Source organism: Carassius gibelio, chromosome A20 (assembly GCF_023724105.1).
Source record: "Carassius gibelio isolate Cgi1373 ecotype wild population from Czech Republic chromosome A20, carGib1.2-hapl.c, whole genome shotgun sequence".
Lineage (NCBI taxonomy): Eukaryota > Metazoa > Chordata > Actinopteri > Cypriniformes > Cyprinidae > Carassius > Carassius gibelio.
The window spans coordinates 3,371,381-3,384,970 of NC_068390.1; the positions used below are offsets into that span (position 1 = coordinate 3,371,381).

The following is a 13,590-nucleotide window of genomic DNA, read 5'->3' on the forward strand; positions in this document are numbered from 1 at the left end:
GGTTTGAGCGCTACATGGGGATGACTATCAGCTTTGGGGCTTTTTTTTTTTTAGATGTAGAACTAGCGCCTGGTTAGGTGCTTAAATGAAACTAAAATTATGGTAGCTGGTTAAATTGAAAATCCTATCCCCTTCTTTGAATTCTAAAGAAAAAATATCAAATTTGTTGTTAAATCTTCCACTGTAAATGTCACGATCCACATAAACAATATGTTTGTCATTATTTATTTTGTTATTTGCATTCTCAGTTGATTCTGCTCAGAATTTTGGGAAAAATTAATAAAACAGGCGAGAAGTTAAAACACTATTACACTAAAGATATGACATCAAATATGATATGCACCAACTTCTACATTGTACAACATTGTTCCTCTTATTATGATGAAATAAACAACATGATATGAAACAAATCATTATTTCAGTCAATGGTGGCTGGTAATACTCCTCAAAAATCCACCCCCTCTGTATCCTATAGTTCAAGATTATAAATATCAGAAATTTTGAACAGCAGTCCCCAAAAGTCTAAGAACAATATTGAAAATGCTTTTTTTATTCTAATAAAAAGAAAAAAAGAAAGACAAAAAAAAAAAAAAAACTGTCATCATATATTAAATAACTGGCATAACAATTTACATTTAAAAAGTGAACAAGAAAAAAAAAGTACATTTCTTCTGCTACGCAACATAAAATCTACCCATGTTAAATGGCATGATTGAGAATGTTCTAAAAACAACACGTGTGCCTTTAAGAGAGCCACCCCCCCCCCCCCCCCAAAAAAAAAACTAATCTTTTCATTGGCAACCTAGAAAGTGCAGAATCTTATATATTTATACTTTGTCACAACCAATTTTTTCAATCATAAACCTTTATTCATATAATATCTAGGCTTTAAAAAAAAAAAAAAAGATTCTCAGATTTGGTCTCAAATATTTTGACCCACCCAACTGTACACCTCACTTTGATGTGTGAAGAAACTCAGAACAGGGGGTAGAAAAATTGTGAAATAACACTAGCTTTTGATGACTTTTGCCAGAAATACAAAGCACATTACAGAAAAACATGGAATGTTAAGATAGGACAGAAGAGAAACCCATGAGTATGATGGCAGAAACTGACCATTAGCTACATTAGTTCTGCAGACATTTTGGTTAAAATCTTAAAAAAGCTGTCAGTCTCAACAATTCATGCTGGGTGACTGCAATACACTTGCATGTAACATTATCCTTCAGGGTATTTTAAACTGACTCACTTTCATAAAGTTTAAAGCAAGAGACATCGAAAGACTCAAGCTCCAAGATTTCCTTAGAAACCTGTTTGAGCTTCTAAATTCCACCAAGCTGCAACAGAAATGACTCGCAGATGTCTAACACACTGCAAAGTTTAAGTGTTTCAAACACCTGTAATAAACACAGCTGAAGTCTCCAGCTTTGCCTGATGAGATATCCAACTTTATGTCAGAGGAGTGCATCAGTTGTCCTTGTTTGATCCAGTGCTCTGAAAGAACTCTCACTTCCAGTCCACAAACCGAGCTCAAATCACACAAAGAAATAACTGCACTTCAAAACAATAACCAACAATAAACAAATTATAAAAGCCTATAAAACACAAAAAGGAGACAAGAAATAACAGTCACAGAAGCAGTTCAACTGCTAGCTGCCCTGGATATTCACACACATGCAAGTATATCCACGCACGCGCACACCCAGATTTAGGGATTTTAGTCCTGACCAATATCCTAAAATATGTCCTTTATCAAAAAAGAAAAATAGTAAACCATGTCCTTGTTTTCGATAGCAGATGTTATTTTTATTGGTTGTTATTATAACTAATGCAAAAAAGAGATGAAAAGTATATTGTGTGAGTGTATACTTTACTACAAAAAAATAAAATAAAATAAAAAACTCTTACACAACTAAAGAAGATATGTGTAATAATGCAGTGGTGCATGATAGCTATGAGAGATGCTCTTTGTTCAGTTTTTAAAATATGCACACATATGTTACACAAATCCAGTCTCTGCTCGACTGTCCGTACATGCAGGCAGCTCCCTTTACTGGGAAAGAGGAGGAAAAAGATAAGAGCGGATTTCGGTTTCTATGTATAGTTGCTTATATACCGTAGATGTTTCTATTTGCTCTGCTTCAGGGTTGGCATAAGGGGAATCTCAGAAAGGGTTTAGGTGCAATCAGTGATGTACAATTTTGGATTGTTTTACTGTTACTGCATTAGTCTGCTGTCCCACTAGTCAATTTTCAGTTGTAGGCCCAAAAGGACAGATACAGCATTGCACATATCCATAATTATTCCATGAACTGGAACCTTGTGTCCTATCAATGCAACCTCACAACTCACTGGTCCAAAATCCTTTTCCTCATGACTGTACATCACATCTGTGTCACGTCATGCATCAGTTACTTGTCACTGGAAAACTGGAAGAGGGTGAGATTTGGTAGCTATGATGAAATGAAATATTTTTGGTGTCAGTCAGTGGGAAACAGCTTTATGAGCCATTGTAACAATCCTCATGTCACTTCTATCTGTAGCTATGACCTGAACAGCATTTGGCTGATCATTTTGAGACAGTTTTGGTCTAACAGTTGTTGAAATAAAAATGAGTAAGCTAGAGTAAGATGCTAAACAGACAGCAGACCTTTAGGTATTGTTGATTTTGGAGCTGGTGGATGTTTTAATGTATTGAAAAACTGTTGAGAGTTTGAGGAAAACAACATTTTGATTGATGATTTTGGCTCTTGTTCTTCAGAGGAGCTCTGATTGAAAGAAAGAGATTGTAAAGTTGTGCTTTGGTTGGAGTAGCATTTTCTGAGAATTGTGGGATGGCAGGAGGCTTTGTAAGGTAATAAACTTGGATTCTATGTTTATATTGGGGCAATATTACAGGACCGACCCAGAAATTTATTTGAATGACAACACTGACTTGCCTGGTTTTATGCTTGTGGTTAATATTTATTTTAAGTGCTTATGTATGTTTTTGAGTCTCAGTATCGATGAGACTGATGAGAGTGCTGAGATGAGGACGAGTATCCCATAGTGCTTTGAGACTGGGTGGAGCCTTGAACGTTGCTCTGGTATCCAAGCCGTGAGCTGGAGTGCTGCAATGAAGAAAGGAGAAAAAAGGTGTAATTTTTATTTATTATTATTACAAAATTAAGCATTTTGCAGGACCAAGCAGTGTACACACAAATCATTAACAAAATATTAATTTATATTCATAGTTAATTCATAGCTGATAAACTGTAGATAATACATTGTCACTGTAATTAACAAATTTTTTTATATTTAATTAGCTCATAGTAAAGAAATTGTTATTTGGTAATAAGAAGTGAATAGCTCTCACTTTAAATTAGGTCATTGAAAAAGGGAAAATGTCAGTAATTGTGTTTTAAAAGTGCTTCAACTTTATTGAACAATAACTGCATTCATATTCACTGTCCCTTAAAATGTTTACAAATACATTAAGGGGGGGGGGTGAAATGCTCGTTTTCACTCAATATCCTGTTAATCTTGAGTACCTATAGAGTAGTACTGCATCCTTCATAACTCCAAAAAGTCTTTAGTTTTATTATATTCATAAGAGAAAGATAGTCTGTACCGATTTTTCCAGGAAAAACACGACCGGCTGGAGGCGTGACGTGTGGGCGGAGCTAAAGAATCACGAGCGCCAGTAGGCTTTTGCGTTGAGAGCGTTTGGAAGCTGTGACATTACCGTGAGGAAAAAACCATCATCCAAAACAAACCATGGCTAACAGTCAGATTCAGCCGTTTATTTATGATCCAGAATCAGATCCAGAGGCTGAAACTGAACGAGAGCAGCAGCAGCAACGACTCGCTCCGAGCGGGGCTCGAACCCGGGTCTCCGGCATGGGAGGCGGACGCACTAACAAGGAGGCAGAGATATTTGAAGCAGTTTTACTCACCGCCTGCGATCATGAACCTTTTTCGTTGGGACTGCATCATCCTTAAGAAATAAACGATATGCAAATCCGGCGTCAAACTGGGCCTTGTTAGTAAAACAAGCATCTTCGAAATGCAGGGAACAAACACTTGCACAACTCCGTTGATGCTCTGTAAAAATAAACTCCATCCACTGGTCCCTTAATGCTGTTTTTTTTTTTGGTAATCTGTGCAGGGTTGTCTTGCCCTGGCAACCAAAAACACACTTCTTTTGTGACATTTCTCGACGCTCTCGCTCTGATCAGTGAAGTCTGTTGTGCTCTCAGTGCTCTGCTATACGGGAGCGCGCTCTTCCGGGAGAAGTGCCTCAGGACCCATATAAGGAAATTCCGCTCCATCTAACGTCACACAGAGCCATACTCGAAAAAAACTTTCCCAAACTTGTGACAAACCGGAAGGAGTATTTTGGGAACAACTTAATTTTTGAAACTTTGTCCATGTTGATGCGACGCTGAGAGGACGACGCTGAGAGGACGCTGGCGCGTTTTGGCTGCCGCTTCTCACTCCGGACGAAAAAGTTTGTTTGTAACAAAAACGGTTTTACCTACTGACTTTGTTTAGTACCGGTGGTATCTGTTCCTACCTCAAGATCTGGATTGTGTCTTTGCCTGGTCGCCGCATCTGCTGCCCGTCACGTTGTGATTCTGCTGTGACCATCAACAAGCTAGCCCCCGGGGTTGCCTTCGGCCCATCCCCGCTATTTTCTGCTCGAGCAGTGGATTACAGCCCGGTTACTGGCCGGCCTGCACTCCGGAGCAGCCTGTCAGCTATGCGGCTACTACTGTTTATGACTTTCCTGCTGGCCTTTCTGTCATCTACGGCTCTGACCATGGCACTTCGATACACGTCCTTGCAGCTTCTCAGATTTAACCACCGCGCACCTCCTTCACTGGACATCATCTCTACTCTGCAACAACACTGTCTTCTTCGTCGTCGCCCTTATATCCACCGAGGCTCCCGTCGTAATCTTCACTACTACTTCAGTGCCGAAAACAGTATTCCATCTTTCTGGTCCGGCCGAAGTTCACTCCAGCCTGGAAACTGGCGCAACAACAACATCCGCATACGTCATCCGCGCACTCTTCACGCGACTTCATCTAACCTCCTGCCCGTCTCAACTTCCGCCATTTGGATTTCAAAACAAAAGCCTCTTAAGACAGCGCTATTCAATACAAGATCACTCAACAATAAAAGCCTGCTCCTCTGTGAATTCATTACTGACAATAAACTGGATTTTCTCTGTCTTACCGAAACCTGGCATAAACCTATGGATTACTTTGCATTAAATCAGACCACCCCACCTGGATACTCCTTCATTGACAACCCCCGTCTGGACCGGCGAGGTGGTGGCATCGCAGTTATTCACCGCAGCGATATCTCCATCCGCCCCATCCCCATCCCGGCTGTATCCTCATTTGAACACTTGGCTTTCAGACTTCCTGGTTCCCAATCACTCACTGCTGCAGTCATCTACCGCCCTCCCAAACTTTGTCCATCATTTCTTTCTGATTTCACAGACTTCGTAACTCAGCTGTCTTCCATTTCTCCGTCCGTTCTCCTCATTGGTGACTTCAACATTCATATCGACTCTCCGACAGCAAAATTCACATCTGACTTTTTGGACATTTTAAACTGCCTCAACCTTACCCAGCATGTCACCTCACCCACACATAATCATGGACATATCTTGGACCTGGTCTGTTCCACACCCTCCCTCACCATACATAACCTTTCATTGACTGACCTCACAATTTCTGATCATCTGGCCATCACCTTGGATGTCATTACCCCCTCTCCTACCATCAAACACACAAGAACAATTACATTTCGAAACCTGAAATCTATTAGTCCCATCTCTCTCAACTCATCCATATCCCATGCCATCTCTACTTCTTCACTTCCCTCCGATCCGATTGCCTCTGATCTAGTCAATTTCTACAACCACACACTCTCCACCTGCCTCAACCAAATAGCCCCTCTTAAAACCGCCTCAGTCTCCTTCTCCACCTCTGCTCCTTGGTACACCCCAGATCTTCACATTCTCAAAAGACAAAAAAGACAACTTGAAAGGATCCATAAAAAATCCGGTCTCACTGTCCATGCACAAGCCTACAAACACGCCATAACCACATACAATTCTGCTCTCAAAACTGCCCGGTCCAATTTCTACTCACAACTCACCCACTCAAATTCTTCTAACCCCCGCACATTATTCTCCACATTTGCAAAACTGACCAAACCCAAGGACAATATAACCTCCACATTCACTATAGACAAATGCAATAACTTTCTGTCATCCTACCATACCAAAATCCATACAATACACTGTTCACTAGCATCCACTTCCTCCGCTTCTCCTCCTTCTGAATATCAACTCCCTCCGCTCACACACCACAGCTTTTCCTCCTTCTCTCCACTGTCTCCCTCTGACACCTCCAAACTCCTTTCGACCATGAAATTCTCAAACTGCCAGCTTGACCCGATCCCTTCTCCTCTCTTCAAAAGCTGTCAAGAAACCCTTATTCCTCTCATCACCATCATCATCAACACTTCCCTTACGTCTGGATCTGTTCCATCCCCGCTAAAACTTGCATCCATCACACCCCTCCTGAAAAAACCTGGCCTCAACCCTGACAATCTGGATAACTTCAGACCCATCTCCAATATTCCGTTACTTTCAAAAATCCTGGAACGCGCCGTAAACACACAACTCCATCAATATCTCCACTCCTCTCAACTCTTCGAAACATTTCAATCCGGATTCCGTCCACACCACAGCACAGAAACAGCCCTTCTTAAAGTCACAAATGATCTCCTCATTGCTGCCGACTTTGGTTTCATATCCATCCTCCTTCTCCTCGACCTCTCCGCTGCATTTGACACTATTGACCATACTGTCCTTCTCCATCGTCTTCAATCTATTGGCATCTCTGGTACAGCACTTCGCTGGCTCACATCTTACCTCTCTGATCGTCACCATTTTGTCTCTGTTAATAACTGCAACTCCCACACCTCCCCTGTCACCCATGGCGTCCCCCAAGGTTCCGTTCTCGGCCCCCTCCTCTTCACCATCTACATGCTTCCCCTCGGTCAGATCATCCGCAACCATGGACTCCATTTTCACTGCTATGCAGATGATACCCAAATCTACTTTTCCACCAAATCCATCTCCCCGGCTATTCTCTCCACCATCACCGATTGCATTTCTGACATTAAAGCCTGGATGGACAATAATTTTCTTAAACTCAACAGCAGTAAAACAGAACTCCTTATCACGGGCCCAAAATCTCTCCTCTCCTCTATTCAGAACTTTACTCTCCTTATCGACGGACATATTGTCACCCCCTCCCTCTCTGTCCGAAACCTTGGCATCATAATGGACCCCACCCTCTCATACCGAACACACATCAACCATATCACTAAACTATCCTTTTTCCACCTCCGCAATATTGCCCGCTTTCGCCCCTCCCTTACCTTGGCAACAGCTGAAATTCTCATTCATGCATTCATAACTTCAAGACTTGACTATTGCAATAGCCTTCTATACGGACTTCCTACCAATCAACTACAAAAACTGCAATACATCCAAAACTCAGCTGCCCGCCTCCTAACCCACACCCGGTCAAGAGAACACATCACCCCCGTTCTCCGTCAGCTCCATTGGCTACCTGTTCACTATCGCATTCAATATAAGCTCCTTCTCCTCACCTATAAGTCCCTCCATAACCTGGCCCCACTCTACCTCACTGAGCTCCTGGAACAGCACCAACCCACCCGCCACCTCCGTTCAGCTGGCACAAACCGCCTTGCTCCGATCGTCCGCACTAACCGACGGACTTTGGGGGATCGAGCCTTCGCTATCACTGCCCCCACCCTCTGGAACTCACTCCCTACATCCATCAGAAACTCGGACTCACTGCCAAACTTCAAATCAGTACTCAAAACCCACCTGTTCAAACTAGCTTTTCCCTAAACCCTTGTTGTTTTGTTTTGTTTTGTTTTGTTTGTTTCCCCATGTGAAGCGTCTTTGAGTGTCCAAAAAAGCGCTATACAAGTTTGATGTATTATTATTATTATTATGTTTAGCATGGGAATCCAACTCTTTAACAGTGTAAAAAACTCAGTATGCATGAAATAGCATTTCACCCCCCCTTTAAGGACAAACACACACACACACACACACACACACACACACATATATATATATATATATATATATATATATATATATATATATATATATATATATATATATATATTAGCATTTGTGGCACTTTACATATGAGCTAATTGAACAATAAAACATTTGTTAATTAAAGTGACAATGAATGAAGAACTCAATTGTATAGTCTATTAATGCAACTACAGTTTATAAAGTAATTTGGAATAAGTAGAAGTAATTTATTAGTGCATACTTATAAAACTTAATAATACTTTTAGTAGCACTGCATGGGACTTAATGGGGAAAGTAAAAATGTTGAAACTGTCATGTGTCTTGGTTAGGAGCTTGCGGGTTTGGTGCACAAGGGCTGAGCTTGTCTGAGAGTTTCCAATGAGAATGTTCCATTTGTGTTCGTCCCGCTTCTCAAAAGATGAGGGACAAGCATCTGCATCCCGTGATTCAGGTAACGCTGCTGCCGAGGCACTAGGATTAGGATTGCGGGGTTCACAGCTCGAGCTTGCAGACAATTTTAAGAAGGGTATAAACCTTTTGAAAGCTTCTGTTGCGAGCTCAAGCACTTTCAGTGCCATTTCAGAGATAATTTTTATGACTATCAGATCCTGCAGATAGTAATGTATTGAGTCGAGCTGCCCCAATAGAATGTGTGCCTCCATTTTTGGATTCTAACACTCATGGGCATATTCTGGTTTTGCGTTATTGTCTCATTGTTCAGTGATACAGCTCAATGTAATGAGTCACAATGTCTAGGCTCCGCTCGCATTAGTTTGTATTCCTGAGGGATACAGAGCAAAGCGTTTTTATCTTGTGGCCCAGTTCTGCCATTGCCGTGGCACATTTTATCTCAGCTTGCAGTGAACATTTTTCGAAATTCTGAGTTTTCTAGAGTATTATTTTGCAAGCCTTACTTTAATCTTTAAAGCATCGAGTCCATCTGATAAAGACAGGATGCTCATTTGTCCACAATGGCCCATTCCTAAATTCACTAGTCCATAAACAATGGGTACAGTAAAAAAAAAAAGGTCAAAATTTCATTTCCATACGCAGTTAAACTGCTTATCAGTTATCTTATCACTGGTATTAACTATATATAACAAACCTTTAGGCTCTATTGTGTGTGAACTTGATTTAAACTAAACAACTCGTGAGGTTAACCTAAACACATTGGTCAATGATGAAAGGTATATGTGGGATATGTTTCTTTATATACGTCTGTTTTGTAAAAACTCAGTGACGACATGTAAACCCATGATCAAAAGTTTGGGGAAATTGTTTTTTTTTTTTTTTTTTTTTTTTTAAAGAAATTAATACTTTTATTAAGCAAGGACACATTGATTCAAAAGACATTTAAACTTTTAGAAAATATTTAAATTTAAAATAAATTCTTGTTTTGAACTTTCTATTCCTCAAAGAATTATCTTTCCACAAAAATATGTAGCACAATGATTTTCAACATTGACTATAAGAAACGTGTTTTGAGCATCAAATCAGTATATAAGAATGATTTCTGAAGGATGGTAAAATGTTAGGTTTGTTTAACATGCCATTTTTTTGTAAATTCAAATAAATCAATCAGTTATCATGAATTAATAAATAAGGTATTTTGAATGAATCCAATGAATATGAACAAGGAATGTCCCCTTGAGGTGCTTCTCTAACCTGGTAGTCTGTTTGAAGAACACTGGTTCCTGAGGTGCGAGGTTTTTTGTTGGGTGGCCCCTGTTCCTGTCCATGCTGTATGGAGGTGCCCGTGTTGGCCCCTGCAGTGCCTGATGTGCCATTTGTCTGCGCTGAGCTCTGCTGTGTTGGAGCCTGTTGTGTCTGCATTTGTGTCTGCGTCTGTGCAGCTGTCTGCTGATGCTGCTGCGTCTGATTCTAAAGACAATAAAAAACAACACTGTGCTTTAAATGCCATCTTTATTTTTTAAGCAATGAAAGCTTAATAGCCACTTCCACGGGCATTACTAATTTCATGATTTTATTATTTTACAATACAGTAAAACTGTTTTAAGACCACATTATACAAGAAGAATACAGTGGCAGAACACACAAAGTATTCAAAGATAACGGTTTTATTGTGCAATATATTGGTGAATATAATGATTTTCACCATACTCAGAATTTGTGCTCTGCATTTAACCCATCCGAAGTGCACACACACAGAGCAGTGAACACACACACACACTGTGAACACACACCCGGAGCAGTGGGCAGCCATTTATGCTGCGGCGCCCAGGGAGCAGTTGGGGGTTCAATGCCTTGCTCAAGGGCACCTAAGTCGTGGTATTGAAGGTGGAAAGAGAACTGTACCTGCACTCCCCCCACCCACAATTCCTGCCAGCCCGGGACTCAAACTCACAACCTTTCGATTGGGAGTCCAACTCTCTAACCATTAGGCCACGACTTCGATCATTTGCCAGGTTAGGTGAAACAGAATGCGTTACATTACATGTTGTAATGTCACGTGTCTTTACAGAATGTGTGTGAAGGTTTGAACACACACACACCACAATCAAACGATCCTGGGAAAAATCCCGGGACACATTATCCGTGTATTTTCCAGAATTTCTGTGTGAAAGAGGCTTTAGTTATTGTCCTGTGCCAGCATATATGGAGTGAGAAAGGATTGGTTTAAGTGAATTGTCTCAAGATCGCTTAACTTCAGGATTAACTATACATTGAGAGAGAGAGAGAGAGAGAGAGAGAGAGAGAGAGAGAGATGATAAAAAGGTATTGTGACTTGCATGTATCTGTGACGTGCTGTGCAGGATCAAGCACAGAATGTAGGAGAACAAACTAACAATGGGAATATTTATTATAACAAAATAATAACAACTGAAACATACAAACAATACCAGACATGGAACGAACTAAAACTGAGGGCTTAAATAGATGATTAACAGAATCAGAACAGGTGAGAACAATATGAGTAACAATGGAAACAAATGAGTGGAGAGAAAATGGGAACAAATCAGAATTTCAACTGGTAAGAAAGCAATTATTGATATCAACAATTAAATTTGAATGGAAGCCTATGGTGACATTTAACTAGTGAAAATACAATTCCTGATATCAAGAATCAACTGAAAATCGAATTGTTGATATCAAGAATTAACAGTGTTACTAGTGACAATTAAATTGTTGATATCAACAGTTAAATTGTTGATATCAAGAATCGACGTCTGTACTAGTAGCCACGTGATTACTGATATCAAAAATAAAGGAGATCATGAATATTAATGAGATTTTCTGACACCCCTCGTTCTAGAGTCAGCATTGGCCAAAGATGGCAGAGGAACCTCCATGTGCAGAAACGACTCCTCCTTTATTTATTTGTTTTGTCGTTGAAACTTGAAAATTATATTATGGCTGGATACATTTTTAAATTTTTTTGTTAATTGTAAAAAAGTAAATCGATGCTGTTTCTTTTTTTTTTTTTTTTTGGCCACCAAGTCCTTCGGATAATTAAAAGGAAAAATTCATTCATTTTGTTTTAAAAATAACTTCATGTCGTTTGTTCAGGGTTTTAATTTTGGTTTTATTACACTTTCTTCTAATAGCCTACATCAAATTAAAAAAAAAAACAACCAAAAGGAAAAATATAACAGGTAATAATGCATCATACAAACATTTTACAGGACTTTATTATTATTATTATTATTATTATTATTATTTTTGGAATATTGTTGGCTACATGAATGAGTCGTGTCCTAATAGGAATAATTTTTATATAACAGTTCTGTGAGATACTGTATATTTAATCAAGTTTGTTTTATAGGGGTAAATGATCTCCAAGCATTTCACATATTTCTATGCACACTAATAATATTAAACTACTGTCTCTACACTACGGTTATACACATTTATTGCATTTATTTTCAATTAAATAAATCCTTATAATCTGGCTCTCTCTAGTGGATAAACTTAACATCACAGCCTTAATCTTCCACTTGAAATTGGCTTATAGTTTACAATTAGATTTTGGCAGGGGCTATTTGAATAAAATTAATTATATTTACACTAAGTGAAAATAGCATATTTTATTAGCAATAGATTGTATTTACACTATTTAATAATATGAGTATTTTCTTACAGTAATAGTAGTTTTATGCTGTTGGTGCTACTTAGTGCAAGTAGTGACCAATATGTGCACCTCATTATTATAGTAGGCCACATTATAAAACAGTATAGGCTGCAATAATAACATATTGAGTGTACATTATAATCTTATTTAAAAATTATTAAATGGATGCCGCCCCTAAACTATCCCTAACCTTATACAATATCCACATTATTTTTAACTTTTTCGATAATTTAATTATCGAGTTTTATAGAAAATATATGCCTTTCCGATGTGATACAGGACGTGAAAAGGGTGAAGATAGAGCTCGGCAGAAGGCAGAATCGAACCCGGGTCTGTCGCTTCAAAAAAAAAACATCTGCTTTGTGCTCTATCATCTGCACCACAGAATACAACATAATACTCAGGTCTTTTTATATTATTGTTTAACACTACCAGACGTTGGTAGGTGGAGTTAAATAGCCTGTGCCAAAATTTAAACAAAATAATTATTACAAATATTCTACAGAAGTGTTTTATTTTCACAAGAGGGCAATTGAATTTGCCCATTCTCTGTTGGACTCTTTACCTTGTCGTCTATCCACCATACACATTCATAAAGGGTTGCACTTTAATTATGCACATTTCCAAAAAGGAGTTCATTTATATGCACATATCCAAAAAGGAATTAATGATATTTAAAATTTGAATTTTTACTAGTGAAAATGCAATTTTAACATGTAAGAATTAAGTTACTGATATCAAGAATTATGTGTATTACTAGTTGTAATTTCATTTTTGATATGATAAACTTATTTCTACGACTGATGACGTCATTGTTGATATCAAGAATAAGCATCGTTACTAGTGGAAATGTACTTGTTGATATCAAGAATTCAATTATTGATATCAAAAATTAATATGTTTAAATGTTAAATGTTACAGATATCAAAATGCATTTGTTACTAGTTACAATTCTAAATGCACATATCTATGGCAAGCCGAATTAACTTTTATTCATTCGAAGGATATGTATTCTTGATATCAACAATTCAATTTCCACTAATAACAATGTTAATTCTTGATATCTATAATTGTATTTTCACTAGTTAAATGTCACCATAGGCTTCCATTCAAATTTAATTGTTGATATCAAGAATTGCTTTCTTACTAGTTGAAATTCTGATTTCACATATCAGAAATACAATTCTTAATAGTAAAGACCTTTATTTTTGATGTCAGTAATCACTAGGATATCAGAACGTTTTATTATACCTTTTCATGTGATACCCTTCAAAGATACCCTTTAGCTCTGGAAAGATACCCTTTGGATGCCATTTAATTTCAAATTAAATAGCATCAGTGTGCATTGCATACA

General features: G+C 38.5%; 1 protein-coding gene across 2 annotated transcripts in view; it reads right to left on the reverse strand.

Annotated features, from left to right (window-relative positions):
• Nucleotides 1-211: 211 nt before the first annotated feature.
• cdk19 (cyclin-dependent kinase 19) overlaps nt 212-13,590 on the reverse strand; it is a 53,360-nt gene continuing 39,981 nt past the window's right edge. For both annotated transcript variants that reach the window (XM_052534846.1, XM_052534847.1), the window contains exons 12-13: nt 9,812-10,027; nt 212-3,110 (exon numbers count right to left, since the gene is read on the reverse strand). In XM_052534846.1, the coding sequence (XP_052390806.1) occupies nt 2,997-3,110; nt 9,812-10,027 (330 nt within the window). In that variant the 3' untranslated portion in view covers nt 212-2,996. The remainder of the gene's footprint in view (nt 3,111-9,811; nt 10,028-13,590) is intronic.